At 47.5% G+C, this 14,044-nt stretch overlaps 2 protein-coding genes across 2 annotated transcripts; both read left to right on the plus strand.

Moving 5' to 3' along the window:
• Window positions 1–74: 74 nt before the first annotated feature.
• Window positions 75–3,227, plus strand: F5147DRAFT_781044 (uncharacterized protein; the record flags this gene model as incomplete). Its single annotated transcript, XM_041442561.1, has 4 exons — window positions 75–557; window positions 613–903; window positions 956–2,810; window positions 2,863–3,227. The coding sequence occupies 4 exons, from the start codon at window positions 75–77 to the stop codon at window positions 3,225–3,227; spliced, it is 2,994 nt and encodes a 997-aa protein (XP_041285488.1).
• A 180-nt stretch (window positions 3,228–3,407) lies between these two features.
• On the plus strand, window positions 3,408–9,076 carry F5147DRAFT_781045 (uncharacterized protein; the record flags this gene model as incomplete). The annotated part of the gene is made up of 12 exons (XM_041442562.1): window positions 3,408–3,617; window positions 3,678–5,001; window positions 5,286–5,374; window positions 5,427–5,604; window positions 5,785–6,114; window positions 6,973–7,367; window positions 7,413–8,109; window positions 8,159–8,283; window positions 8,337–8,354; window positions 8,406–8,459; window positions 8,505–8,954; window positions 9,026–9,076. 12 exons carry the CDS (start codon window positions 3,408–3,410, stop codon window positions 9,074–9,076), a joined length of 3,921 nt encoding a protein of 1,306 aa, XP_041285489.1.
• Between the last annotated feature and the right edge of the window lie 4,968 nt (window positions 9,077–14,044).

Here is a 14,044-nt window from a genome sequence, read left to right on the forward strand (position 1 = left end):
TAATATGGCTTATTGATTCCGGATATCACAGCTTACTTCTGAACTCAGAATCTCACACGCACGTCAATACTACTATGTCATTACTTCAAGAATGTCCTTCGTGCAGCAAGGGTGGTTTCAAGGACCATGTCGCTGTTGCTCGACACATGAGCCAACCTCGCTCTGGCTGCAATACTTGGCTGCAGAATCTGATATGCTTGGATAAACCAAATAATCCCATGAATATGGACGACAGAGTAAATAATCCCGACATGGAGTCCGGTGGTTTTGAAGATTGGGATGAGGTGTTCCATGGGAGTAGTAGTGAGGACCAGGTTCATGATGAGCAAACACCAACTCGCGATTTGGAAGTTATGGACTCATATCCTGACTGTGCTCAATCATACGGCAGGGGCTACACGTTCCTGGACTTATTCAATGCGGACGAGAACAGCAAACACCGTGTTACGAATCCATATTATCCATTCAGTGGCCAGAGAGACTGGGAGGTTGGGTCATGGTTGCTTCGCTCAGGGTTAAGCATGGGGAAGATAGATAGTTTCCTTTCGCTTGAGATGGTGAGTAGTAATAAATTCTTCAATAATATATAGTTTTTGAAAGTGTCTCTTTCAGATAAAGACCCTTCCATTGTCGTTTAGTTCAGCCAAGGAACTATGCAGCAGAGCGGAAATGTTACCCAGCAGTCCATGCTGGATGTCTCAAACAATACCTACAATGCATCCCACGAAATTGCCTGTTGTCTTGTATTGGTGTGATCCCTTAGATTGTGTATCAAGTCTTCTCAACCACCCTGCCTTTCATGATCAGCTAGACTTTACACCTCGCAGGGTGTATACCACTGTGCAGCAGCTGTGCCATGTATATTCCGAATGGATGACCGGCGATGACGCATGGAATATGCAGGTACATATAGTTTCGTTTGTGCGAGTCATTATACTTATCTGTTTTTGGACAGTCAGCCCTACCAAGAGGTGCAACACTCCTCGGGACCATTTTATCTTCTGACAAGACAAATATATCGACCATGATGGGCGACAGAGTTGCACACCCCCTTCTAGTTAGTCTTGCTAACATATGCATGTCCACGCGACTCAAGTCGTCTTTGAATGCATTTGTACTTACCGCTCTACTTCCTGTCCCAAAATTCATCCATAAGAAAAAATGCATGCAAGGTGTACTTGAAGATCGCCTCATTCACAAATGCTTGGATATCGTTCTACGTCCACTCAAGTTAGCCGCTCGCGAAGGGATCATGCTTTCAGATCCTGTTGGGCACAGTCGCTATTGCTTTACACCGCTCGCGAGCTATATTGTTGACACCCCAGAGGCCATGATGCTGGCCGCTGTTGGAGGGAAAACCTCCCTAGTCACTACAGCCATGTACAAACAGTTTGGAGACCCCTTTTGTCATCAGCCTCGCACAGGAGCAACTACACTCTCCCAGCTGGACATTGCATGGAGTAAAGCTGATCCCAACGACATTGAGACATTTTTTCGCAAAGCACAGAAGTTTCGTTTGAATGGCATGAATGCACCATTCTGGCTGGACTGGCTCCTCAGTGATCCATCACATTTTCTCACTCCCAAATTTCTTCACCTCATTCATTGCGAGTTCTACGACCACGATGTGAAGTGGCTCATTTGCGCAGTCGGGCATACAGAGATTGATTTTCGGTTTTCTGTGCTGCAGGCGATCACTGGGTTCCATCATTTTCATGGCGGAATTTCAAAGCTTAAACAGGTTACAGGACGCACTCAACATGACATCCAGCACTCAATCATTGCAGTCAGCACAGACACAGTTCCTAACACCGTGATGACTGCCATACGAGCTCTGATAAATTTTTGGTACCTTGTACAATCACCCGTAATTGACAACACCCTACTCACCCATATTTCCATGGCCCTTGAAGAATTTCACAACAACAAAGATGCAATTATCGAGGGTGGATTTCGTCGTGGTCAGTGTGGCAGAGTCATTGAGAACTGGTATATACCGAAGCTAGAGCTCATGCAGTTAATAGTTCCGAGCATAAGGAACACTGGAGTTCCTCTGCAATGGACTGCCGACACCACGGAGCATGCGCACATAACGGAAATCAAAGATCCTGCTCGCTCAAGCAACAACAACAACTATGATCCCCAAATATGTCCCCATCTTGATCGTGCTGATAAATGCCGCCACTTTGACCTTGCTATGAGTCTGCTCAACAATATGCCAGACTCAAAGCAGCAGGGTTCAGATGTTGATGTCGATGAAAATGTCAATTTCGATGCGGACGATGATCATGATATCCCAACAGACCTTCTGGCAATGATTAAATACCCTGGACATTCACATCCAATCACCAATTACTTCGGAATGGCTAAGGTCCTCCAGCACAGGGAAATCGGGACGGTCCCTATGCCATTGCATTTGTTTGTTGTCGAACGCACAGGATTTCACTTCGCTTATGACCCCTCCATTAGAAAGATATCTGTTGATGATGCTGCCATCAAGTTTGACCTTGCTGACTTACGACCAGCCATTGCCGATTTTCTTCATTGTGAGGATACTCACAGGAGAGATCATGTCCATACTATTGGGGGAGCTAGAAGAGCTGGACCCACTGCTTCACTTCCCTTTGACACACTACAGGTCTGGTTTAAACTTCGGCTGCAGGACACCGAATTCCACAATATTAGCATCATACGGCCTGTGCAAACCCTCAACTGTGCGCCCCCTTCTGATCCCTGGACCTCTGGCCGGTATGATACAGTTATCATTAACAACGATGCGGGATGCTTATGGCCCACAAGTGGTCTTCATGGTACATTATGCTCTCACGTCGCACTGAATATTTACTTATTGTCAAGTCACAGGTCATACTATCGGTCAAATCAGGCTTATCATGCGTCCTATTGGAAAGAGTGGCATGAATTGGTCATGGAAGGACTGTTTTCTGGTATATGTGCATCGCTTTGACATTGTTCCTCAAAGCTCTGGCACCAATGAGCGTGAGCCAAGTATGCAGCTCCACTTGCTCAAACGAGCGAAATGCTCAAATGGTACTCAGGTGGGTGACATCATACCCGTTACGCAGCTTAGAGCACCTGTGAACCTTATCCCTCGCTTCGGTGCAAGTGCGGACAACCATCTCACCCCATATAACAGCATGGAGCATGCTTCACAATTTTGGCTTAACAAGTATTGGGACAAGAACATGTATCTTCCTCTTTCTATGTAGTTTTTGACGTAGGGTTACCTTGTTTCTTACTATGCAACGAACGTGTTGGTTGAGCGGTCTAGCCTTTGGTTATTCTCATCTGTTTTACTATTCTTAGATACGCTGGCTGAGAATTCTGGCGCTATGTGGCGATAAGCTCAAGCGCTCATCGTTTGTCTCCATTGTTCAACGTACGAAAAAATGGCATTCTTTTTCAGGACCATTGACAACAGAATCAAATTATCATCATTGCTGTCTATCCCCAAAGTCACCGATGTTCACACTATGAACAAGATCACGTCTGATGAGCTTAATCGTCTAGTCACTCACGAGGGTCCACCAGAGGCCTCACGACCACTAGGACACCTACTTTCTGAAATATTCCAGCCTTTCACAGAACCTCTTCCCAATGTATGTGACCTTAAAATACCTTTTGGAAAAATCATTCATCACAACCATCGCATCAATCAGAAATTCAGCGAGACATCACCAGATACCCTAGTGCCACTGTACAACACTGAAGTGAAGACTTGGAATTGGGCTCTCCCAGTTGACTCACCTGGAAATGATGATAGTAGCCTTCCGAGTCAGGTCGAGTCAGAGAGCAATAGTACACAGGAAGCAACCCATGAAGAAATTGTTGCAGCATTTCTCAATGCTCTGGCTGGCTGCTTGGCGGCGTCACAGCCCAAACAAGTAGCCATGCGCTTTGCAACTAGTTCATGGAGTGCGGCCAATGCACATGAGGCATTGCCCGGCAGTGACATCAAGTGCAAGCCAGATATTGTTCTATCTGACGACATTTTAGCAAAGTGGGGAAATATCAGAGTCTCAGCTGAACTCACACACAGTCACTACCGGCCTGCGATGCGACTTGGGAAGGCTGCAGATACCCATGCCTATCTTATGATGAGTGAGCAGCCCTGGAGGCGCTTTGCTCTCATATTATCATTCACAGATGAATATCGCCACCTTAGAGTCTTGATGTATGATCACTCTGGTGGTGCTGTGTCCCCTCACTTCAATATCTACACACAACCTGACATATTCTCACATATCATCGCTGCTATTACTTTTGGGAGTCTGGAGTGTGTCGGCTATGATCCCACTGTTTCCTTCTCAAGGATTGTTTCACCACCTCGATCCAAAGATATCTGCATCTATCATCCCATCAAAAATGCTTCTGCCCGACGTAGTACGACAGATTATGCTATTGCTGCATCCACCTCCAATTCTCTTCCATTTCCCGAGGATCCCGATGGAGTGTTGTCTAGTGATGCTCTTAAATCGGCAGTCTCTGATAACTATGAGTCTTCTAATGACTCTACTCATGATGCAATGCCGAGCGGCTCTCCCACACATGACTCGATGGACGAGGAGTACTTCCCTCCCCCCTCGCCCCCAGTGCACCCCACTGCAACCCACAGTGCTCCCCTTCTTAGCCTTGCATCCCAAGCACCCCAGGCTGAGATGACCGAGAGCATCTATTCTGTTACCCCTCTCCCTTCCCAATTCCCCTATTCTACTCAATCACCTGAACCCTGCGGCAAGATCTGCGTAGGGCAGACAATCTACACCATAAAGAGAATTCTTTTTGGGAGCCGGGGCCTCGTTGGTCATGGCACCGTTTGCTACTTGGTCACCTTAGACGATGAAGACTATATCATCAAAGACCATTGGGTTGTGGGTAAGGACGATCAGGTAGTCCTGAACGAGATCAAGATGCTGGAGTTGATGGATGGTGTCCCTGGTGTTCCAAAGCTGGTGGATTATTGGGTCGTTGAACGGTCAGATGGTAAGCCTGACGTTACCAAAAAATATCGGCAAAAGGAACACCGGAGCACCCAGGGGACTAGTCGTACTCATGTGCGTCTTGTCTTGAAGCCATGTGGTCGCCCCCTTCACATGTTCCGAACACTTGAGTTTGTGCGAGCACTAAGAGATATTGTTAAGAGTAAGTATCTAGTAATTCGTGGGGCGTCTTGAACTGATGCTCTCTAATGTTAGTTTAACAAACTGCGGTGGAGGAATGTCAGATTTTGCATCGGGATTGTAGTCTTAACAATGCGATGATCCTAGATGACGTTAACGCTAGTGAAGGCTTTCTTATTGACTGGGAGTTTGCGGTTTGCATCGCTGCAGATCACAAATATCCCATTGGTGGTACAGTAAGTACACTTAGTATTGATTAGATATTCAGTTTATTGATTCATTTGCCAGGGCACTGTCCCTTTCATGTCACACACACTTCTTAACCAACTCTCAGTCATCCAGCAGGAAGCCAACTTGGAATCTCAGAAGAAAAAAGCGACTCGGGGACGCAAATCAGTCGAAAAACCGAAAACCCCGAAGTCGTCCTCCGATTCTAAGGTGCTACCTATAACATACGTCATTCAAGGTTTTTTGGATGACCTGGAGTCCCTTTTTTTTGTGTTCGCGTGGGTTTGCATCAAGTTCTGTGGTCCCAACGGCATGGTGCACAAGGAACGCTTGCCCAATTCGTTACTAGATTGATGGACCAACCTTGACCTGGCGTCATGCGCCGCCTTCAAGATCACTTTTTTTGTGAATCCAACAGATGGAAAGCGTCTTCTGGACGAATTTCACCCATACTTCAACACCCTGATCCCCCTCGCAATAGAGTGGCGTAGAGTTCTGGTGGACAACATGATCCACCCTGTCACCTTCGACACCATTCTTGGTGTACTCAACTCTCATCTCGACAAGCTTCCTGACGACGAGGAGCTCGTATCTACTGTAAACATGCTCAGGAATGATGCTGTCATTCTCACACATCGTGTCAAGGGCAAACAGATTGCTTCAGAGTCTTTATCTGTGGTAGCCACAACACCCAAGCGGCAAAAGTCTCATCATGGTGATACCGAGTCCGACTCCTCACCATCAGGCAGTGATGCATGACCAGACATGGAGCTTGTATGTATGAAAGATCATTTAATTTGGGCACCCACTCATTATGCATATTCAGCTGTTTTTATTCTCTATCAACTCGGTGTATGGATAGCATGCCACTTGACTTTAGTATTTTTAGAACCTCACTGATCGTGTACTACTGCCAGTGACTCGGAGATTGGGGCAAGATGTGCTTACAATACTTACTTACCAGCACCTCATTTATTCCTACTAGTATTTCAAGCTTTTATTTGAGTTTTCACAATGATCGATCCTACTCGCCTGGGATCATGTGATGCTGACTCCGGATATGATTATATAAGATTTTGACTTATATGTCAGCAATCTTCTGGTATACTTACTACAGTAACTGACGTGTGTTTCTAGTACATTTCCTAGTGGAGCTCAGGCCGGACTCGGAGATATTTACAGATTAAAAATGTGCAGTACTCACAGCGATGACGATAAACCCTGGGTCAGGGAATTTTTCTCCTTCTTCAAGTCCAATGCCTGACTAGTATCTTCTCTACCAAATTTCTAGCTCTCTCTAGCTCGCATCTTACTTTCTCCTCCCCCAATGATGACCCGACCCTTATAGAAAGACATACGGCTGCACATCGGCTCAGGTCATGGTGTGTTTCTTTAGTACTGTTACTGTTACTAATGATGAAGTTTTTCTCGCTAGTCATGCGAATATTGAGCACAAGACATGATATTAAATCCTCGTGATGACTTAGGCGTGTTTCCTTATTACTATTGGCCTTATGAATGATGAAGTTTTCGCTTGCTAGCCATGTGAATATTGAGCAGTACGTGCATGATATAAAACCCTCGTGAGTCTGATATAATTTGTTAGAGTCGCCTTCTCCTGCATTCTTTCTTGCAGTCATGCCTCCTCGTACCATCACCAGTCCCAAGAAGAAAAGGTCCAAGTGCAAAGTATCTGATGCTTCAAAGGCTGGCTTGCCCAAGAAGACACGGGCTGCAGACGTTGCTGAAGTACCCGGTGCGGTACCTCTTGTATCCCTTGGCCTCACTGCAGCAGAAGTGACAGACAATGCACCCCAGCGTTCTGGCCGCCCTAACACGGGAACTGGAGGTAGGAACGCACAGCTGGAGAAGATTGGATCAGTACTACAATCTAAGCCTCAAACCTATGGACGTAAGGGCATGACGTCTCTTGGCCCTGACATTCCAGTCAATCCTCAAGCCCCAGAACCGCATCGTAAAGGTCGAAATAAGTCTTCAAAGGTAAGCATCTAATTAATGTTGTTACTTACGTTGATTGTCCCACAGGCGGTTCCTCCACCATATAGCTCACATGATCTAGATACCTGTCCAGATGTCCCAGCCATGGATATCGTTCACACAGGGCCCAGCTTTACATCGCAGCAACCTGGTGGAAGGTTCAGATTTGCTCCAAGCACTATGGAGATTGCTCATTCTGACACTACTGAGCTCAATCTTCATGCATCGAACGACCCATATGTCGCCATTAGGACAAAGGTCGTTGAGCAGCGCGCTCCTGACGCTATCGCTGAGCAGAGAGCTAGAGATTCAATTGCTGAGCAGCGAGCTAGGGACACAATCGCGGAGCAGCGAGCTAGGAACGCAATCGCAGAGCAGCGAGCTAGGGACACAATCGCAGAACAGCGAGCCAGGGATGCTATCACTAAATGGCACACCCAGAATGTTGTCCCTGAAAATCCAGTATTGCTAAGGTCCGTGTTTTTGGAGCAGAACTTGGATCCAGCCCTACATCAGGAGGATGACGTTGTTAGGGCTCAGTATCGTTTGAGGCTGCTAGGATCCGAGGAGCACAGTGACTCCAAAGGCAGTAGCAGCAGTGATGATAGTGACGACAGCGACGATGAAGATGCCAATGAAGAGGATGATGGAAAGGATGAAGAGGAGGGGGATAACAACGACACGGTCAAGAGCTCGCAGGATTTTGGTTGGGGGGAGGTTGGCCGACACCAGAAAGAACATCCAGGTAAATATTTCATAGCGATTTTTTTCCCTTCACTGATTCAATTTTGTAGGATTTTTAGAAGATGCACCACCTTCACAACCTGCAGTTGCTCGCGCTCTCACACCTGAATTTGAATTCCAGTACTTGCACGATGAAAATGATGTGATTGCCCAAACGAGCCTTGATAAAACTTCAGTAAGTTTTCTAGTCTGGCTGAGACCAATTCTCATTTTAAATTGCTTGTTCAGCAGAACAAAAGCTCTAAGGTATGATCCGATCATTCAATTGTATCATGCTTACATTGCTTTTCTTTCAAGGACCCTCCAGACAGCTCACCAGGACTGCAAAGGCAACAGTCCCAACATATTGAGGTAAGATCAGGGAGATCATCTTAATTGACACTCACAATTGAGCAGACCATTACCTCAAAGCCCGACGATGTATTGCAGTGCCATCATAAGAAAAATGGAAAGCCCCGCCTTCCTGACCCTGAATCCCTCAAACTATTGGATCAAGTGACCGAGTCTAGTGTCCAGCCGTCAAAAAACAAAAAGTCCAGGTCATCGCATGGTGGGCCAACGCCTGATCAATTATCTTGGTACGGGCCGCGCTGGAAAAGTTTTCTGGAGGATGCCAAAGCAGAATGTTGTGTGCAACACACCCTGGAGAACCCGTTTCCAACTTTGGTGAAGAATCTACCAGGAACAATCACTGAAGTTCTCATTGCAGTGTTGGTCGTGTGGGATACAAACGGCAAACAATTTGAAGCTGGCAAGTACTCATTCGTTCTTATTCGTTCTCAAACTCATCTGTCATATTGTGATGCAGGGGTTTGGCCAGAACAAAAATTCAATATGACTCAGTTGGTATGTGTATAATTCATTTTGTGCTGATACCTCACTGACTGTTACGACTGGGGTATGTCGAGCTGTCTTAGTCCGAGTGGACTGAGATTCGGCGAGACAGACGTGGTTCTTCTCTCGAGTGAGAGGTCAAAGGTTTCTGGCTAAGGCAAGTATCGGCGACTTCCTTAGAATGGTGGTTCTTAGATAGCAAGGTTGGAGACCTTGCTAAAGGACTTGTTCCAGGTAAAACCCAGTAGATTAAAGTGAGGAAATACATGTGGTACGCTATGTAACTATATAGCGTAAGTTCAAGCGGAGATTGTGAGTGCGTATCAAGATAGAAGGCGGACAGCCCGCTTGGTAAATGATAAGAGATAACAGATAAGAGATAGTGCGGACAGCCCGCTTGATAAGAGATAGCGATCTAGACCTGGCGATGGTTGCTAGCACGGAAAGCTAGCTTGATAATGATATGAGTAAGAGTCTGGAAAGTAATTGGCCTCTCGCTAAAGGCCGTGTCCATGTACCATTGACCGGTAGTAAAGGAGAAACGGAGAGAATGATTGTACCGTAACATTACCCCCGTGTTATGGTCGATGGCACCGGCATCGACGTCGCTAGTCGTCCTGGTTTGCGTAGTAGATGGGGTCGGCGTCGGCATTCTGGAATTCTAATTCCTCCGGCTGTCTCATATACTCTCTCTCGGCACGCGCGAGATCCTCTTCCTCTTTCTTATCCTTCTCTGCTTCCCACGCGGCTAATGCGTCGTAGAAGCCTTCGTCGGTATAAACCAACGGGAATGGTATTTTGGTGGTGGCGAAAGGGCAATAGATGGAGAAGTGCCCAGGTTTCGTGTCGCCGCAAACGCGGCAGTAATACAAGGGGCAGTTCTTGTGCTTGTGACCAAGCTTTTTGCAGAGTCGGCAGATGAAGTTGGCGTCGGCGATAGAGCCGACTATTTGTTTCAATGAGGGGCTTCTGATGACGATGCTAGAAGAAGGGATAGCGGGGGGATCTCCGGTAAGGTCGATGACCTCACGCTTCTTTCCTTTGGATGATTTCTTCTTGGTTACGCCGTGAATGGCGGCTCCGCCGCGGAGGTTCCTTCTTTGGACCTCACTGGGCGCTGGGACGGGTACAGGTACTGGCGCAAAGTTCCCTCCAATAGAAGTTGGATCAGGTAGAACAGCGGGGGGGTTATGAGTAATAGGAGGCAACGGGCGACCGACTTGGAAGGAGTTTCGATCTGCAACAATCTGTATAATTTCCCGGCAGATAGTGCTAAAACCAAGAGGGAATAACTGAAGCGTAAGCGAGCGTATGCGCCGCTGAACGTGGTTGCAGGAGAGTCGGAGGGCGTCGTTTTCAATCTGTTCAAACTCTTCTTCGAGGCGTTGGGTGGCTCTAATGATATGGATATATGTGGCAGCGACTCCTGCCGGCACTGCTGGCTGGTTATTGAGATAGGTTTCGATTTCGAGGGCGTGGGCGACGGAGAGGATAGTGGTTTCGACGATGACGTCGTCTTCGATACTGACAACGTTGTCAGCGAAGGGGGATTCGCAGAGGCTAATGGTGGAGGCATTGGATTCAGCGGGGGACGTGGTTTGGTAAGACATGTTTCTGTTGGTAGTGGGGACTGGTCGATTCAGTTCAACTTGTGCCTCTTCTTATAGGCGGAAAGTAGGTTCTCGGCGTTCTCCATGTTCTCCGCTGGAATCCATTCGTTGCTTCCAGAAGAGTATCCTTTCCAAGATACGAGATAGCGTCTTCGTTTACCCGTGCCCTTGTGACTTAGGACGGCTTCGACTTCGTATTCCTCTGATTGATTGACCATATCAGGAGGTGGTTCTTCGTAGTTCGGTCCGTGGATCTCCGTCTCCTGATAGGAGGATAGTTCGGAAGCATGGAACGTGGGATGAACCTTCCATTGTTCAGGAAGCTTCAGGGTAAACGTGATGGGCGATAGGACTGCGGTTATAGAGAATGGCCCGTGCCGTTTGGGCGCAAGTTTCCTGGATGGGAGAGTGGTCATGAGATTAGCTGCGGAGAGCCAGACCTTATCTCCTATCTTCCATGGTTGGTACTTCTTTCCGTGCGTTCTTTCTGCCATTCGTTGCATGGCGATATTGTGGCAAGAGATAGCTTCCTCCCTGATCTTTTGGAGTGTGCGAACCCTTTCTTCTACGGCAGGTGTATCAGACGATGGTAGTATGTGGGGAATACCGCGAGGTTCATATCCCATCATGAGGAAGAACGGCGATGCGTTCCTTGCTTCATGCCTTCGGTGGTTGTGCACAAATTCGGCGAGGGGTAAATGATCCGACCATTCATAGGGGTTACTTCTACAGTATATCCGGAGGTATGTTTCTATTTCTTGGTTGAGTCGTTCGGTTTGTCCATCGGTCTGGGGATGGTATGCTGTGGAGGCAGCGATCTGGTATCCTAAGAGGCGTGCTAATTCCCTAGAGAACCTAGAAACGAATTGGGGGCCCCGATCGGAGATCACTTTTTCATGGAGTCCGAAGCGTTTGAATACGTTTTTGAAGAATAATTTGGCCACTCCTTCAGAAGAGATGTTCTTGTTACAGGGAGAAATAATCACCCCCTTCGTAAGGCCATGGTCTACCACGACCATGAGAGAGTCAAAACCGTTGGAAACGGGGAGGTCGGTGACAAGGTCAACAGAGACCTGGGAGAAGGGGCGAGTCGCGGAGGAGGGAATGGGGACCAGTGGTGGCGAGACGGGGTGAGTGTCAGTTTTCATCTGCTGACAAAGAGCGCAACCGGCGACGTAGGAGCGAATAAAAGTGCCCATTGCGGGCCACCAATAATCACGCTTAACGAGTTCTTCAGTTTTGAAGCGTCCGGGATGCCCGGCAGTGGGATGGTCATGGTGGCGGAGTAAAATGGCAGTCCGGTGTGACGGTGGTACATAGGCGCGAGATTTATAATAAAGTACACCGTCCGACATCGCCCAGTCGGAGAGGGCTGATTTCATAGGGGGTAGGCAGAGCCCATCTAGAGCGTCGCTGGCCGTGGAGAAAATGGGGTCGTCTAAGGACTCTTGTGCAAGCGCAGCGGAAAGTTCGCTGTCAATCAGTCGTATAAACATGGAGTCAGGGAGAAGCACACGGTCCTCATTGTCGTGTTCTCCAAGGCCATGATCTGGGCGGCGAGAAAGTGCGTCGGGCGCTGCAAGTTTTGTTCCAGGGACGTGATGCAATTCAAGGTCATAGTTAGATAGAACAAGCTGCCAACGTGCTTGTCTCCGAGAGAGTTTCTGTGCTTTAGAAAAGTAGAGAAGGTTCAGATGATCGGTGAAAACGAGGATGGGATGGGGGTTTCCTTCTAGATAGTGACGCCATTCATTGAGGGCGCGAATAATAGCAAGGAGTTCACGATCGAAGATTTCGTAGTTTCGTTCGGCAGGGTTGAAAGATTGGGAAATGTATTCACAGGGGTGATAAACGCCATTTTCATCTGTTTGGAGGAGTACAGCCCCTGTTGCTACTAAGGAGGCATCTGTGGCAAGGGCGAATTGTCGGGTAGGATCAGGGTTCCGTAGGACCGGCTTCGTCGTAAAACACTGCTTGAGTTTGTCGAACGAGGCCTGCGCGTCAATCGTCCAGGCGAAGATTTGATCTTTTCGCGTGAGATTGATAAGCGGCCGAGCGATATCAGAGTAGTGAGATACAAATGCCCTGTAAAAGTTGCAGAATCCTAGAAAGGAGCGGACGTCTTTTACAGAAGTCGGGATAGGCCAGTCCTTTATCCCATTAACTTTAGCATGCTCCATTGCGACTTCCCCGGGGCGAATAACCATTCCAAGATACTCCACTTCTGCCGCGTCAAAAGTACATTTTTCTGGTTTAACAAACAGTTGTTCTCGGCGGAGTATCTCTAGTACTCTTTTCGTTCGTTCGTGGTGTTGCGTCAAATCAGAGGAGAATATGAGAAGGTCATCCATATATATGACGATCCATCCTTCATTGATTTCGTTTTGAAAGCGGTTGTTCATATAGGATTGGAACGTGGCGGGAGAGTTGGTTAGGCCAAAGAACATCACGGTAGGCTCAAACAGGCCTTCCTCGGTAGTAAAAGCGGCTTTCCATCTATCGTCGGGATGAATTCTGATGTTATTATAGCCGGATCGTATATCGATTTTCGTGAAGTACTTGGCTTTGTAGAGTCGTTCGATGAGAGTTTTGGGGAGCGGGAGTGGATATTGGTTGCGTACGGTCCAATCGTTAAGGTACCGATAATCCTGACAGGGACGTAATTCTCCGCTCTTCTTTCCTACAAAGAAGAATCCACTGGCTTGCGGGGATTTCGAAGGTACGATAAATCCTTTCTCGGTGTTTTCTGCGATAAAAGTTTTTACCGCTTCTCTTTCCTTTCCTGATAGCGGGTAGATTTTGGACGTTCGTGGCATGAATCCAGGTTTCAGATCGATCCGATGGTCGATCCCAGGACGTTCTGGTGGCAATTTATTAAGGCCGTCTTTTGCAAAAATGTCAGCGTAGGTATGCAGGTAGGGAGGAACGAGTTCTTCAAAACTCTTCTTCATTTTTTCTTTCTCCCCGGCGACAGCAAACTCCTGAGCTTTATTACTGGTTTTCGAATAGTTTTGCTCCTGCTTTGACGTGCCGTCTCTAGTGAGAGGAGTGTCAAAAGAGACGTCGGAGATTATTCTGACTTGGGAACCGTCAGAAGAGTATTCGATTAAGACGTCTTCATCGTTCAGCGGATAGAGGGAGGAGTCGACTACCGGAGGTGCATAGTTTTCCGACCATACATCTTCTTTGGTGTCATAATCCGGTTCGTCTTGATCCGGTGCGAGGCGGGGAAGTTCTTCGTCGGTGATTTCTTCCACAGAAACTCGTGGGTAGACGGGGTTTTTCTTGAGTCTGGAATTCTTCCATTCTCGGCGCGTTTCTTTCTCTCCGGGAGTAGCACTGCGAAATAGCAGTGGTAAATTGCGCTGCTTCCTAAGACGATCGATGTCTCTTTCGATCTCGAGCGATCGTTCGTTTGGTGCAAGAGTTAATTCCTTGTTTGTCCAATCGATTGACGGGTTTAGTGCTTTTAACCACGGGAATCCGAGCAGG

Source organism: Suillus discolor (assembly GCF_016758755.1).
Source record: "Suillus discolor strain FC423 chromosome Unknown F5147scaffold_123, whole genome shotgun sequence".
In the NCBI taxonomy this organism is placed as follows: domain Eukaryota; kingdom Fungi; phylum Basidiomycota; class Agaricomycetes; order Boletales; family Suillaceae; genus Suillus; species Suillus discolor.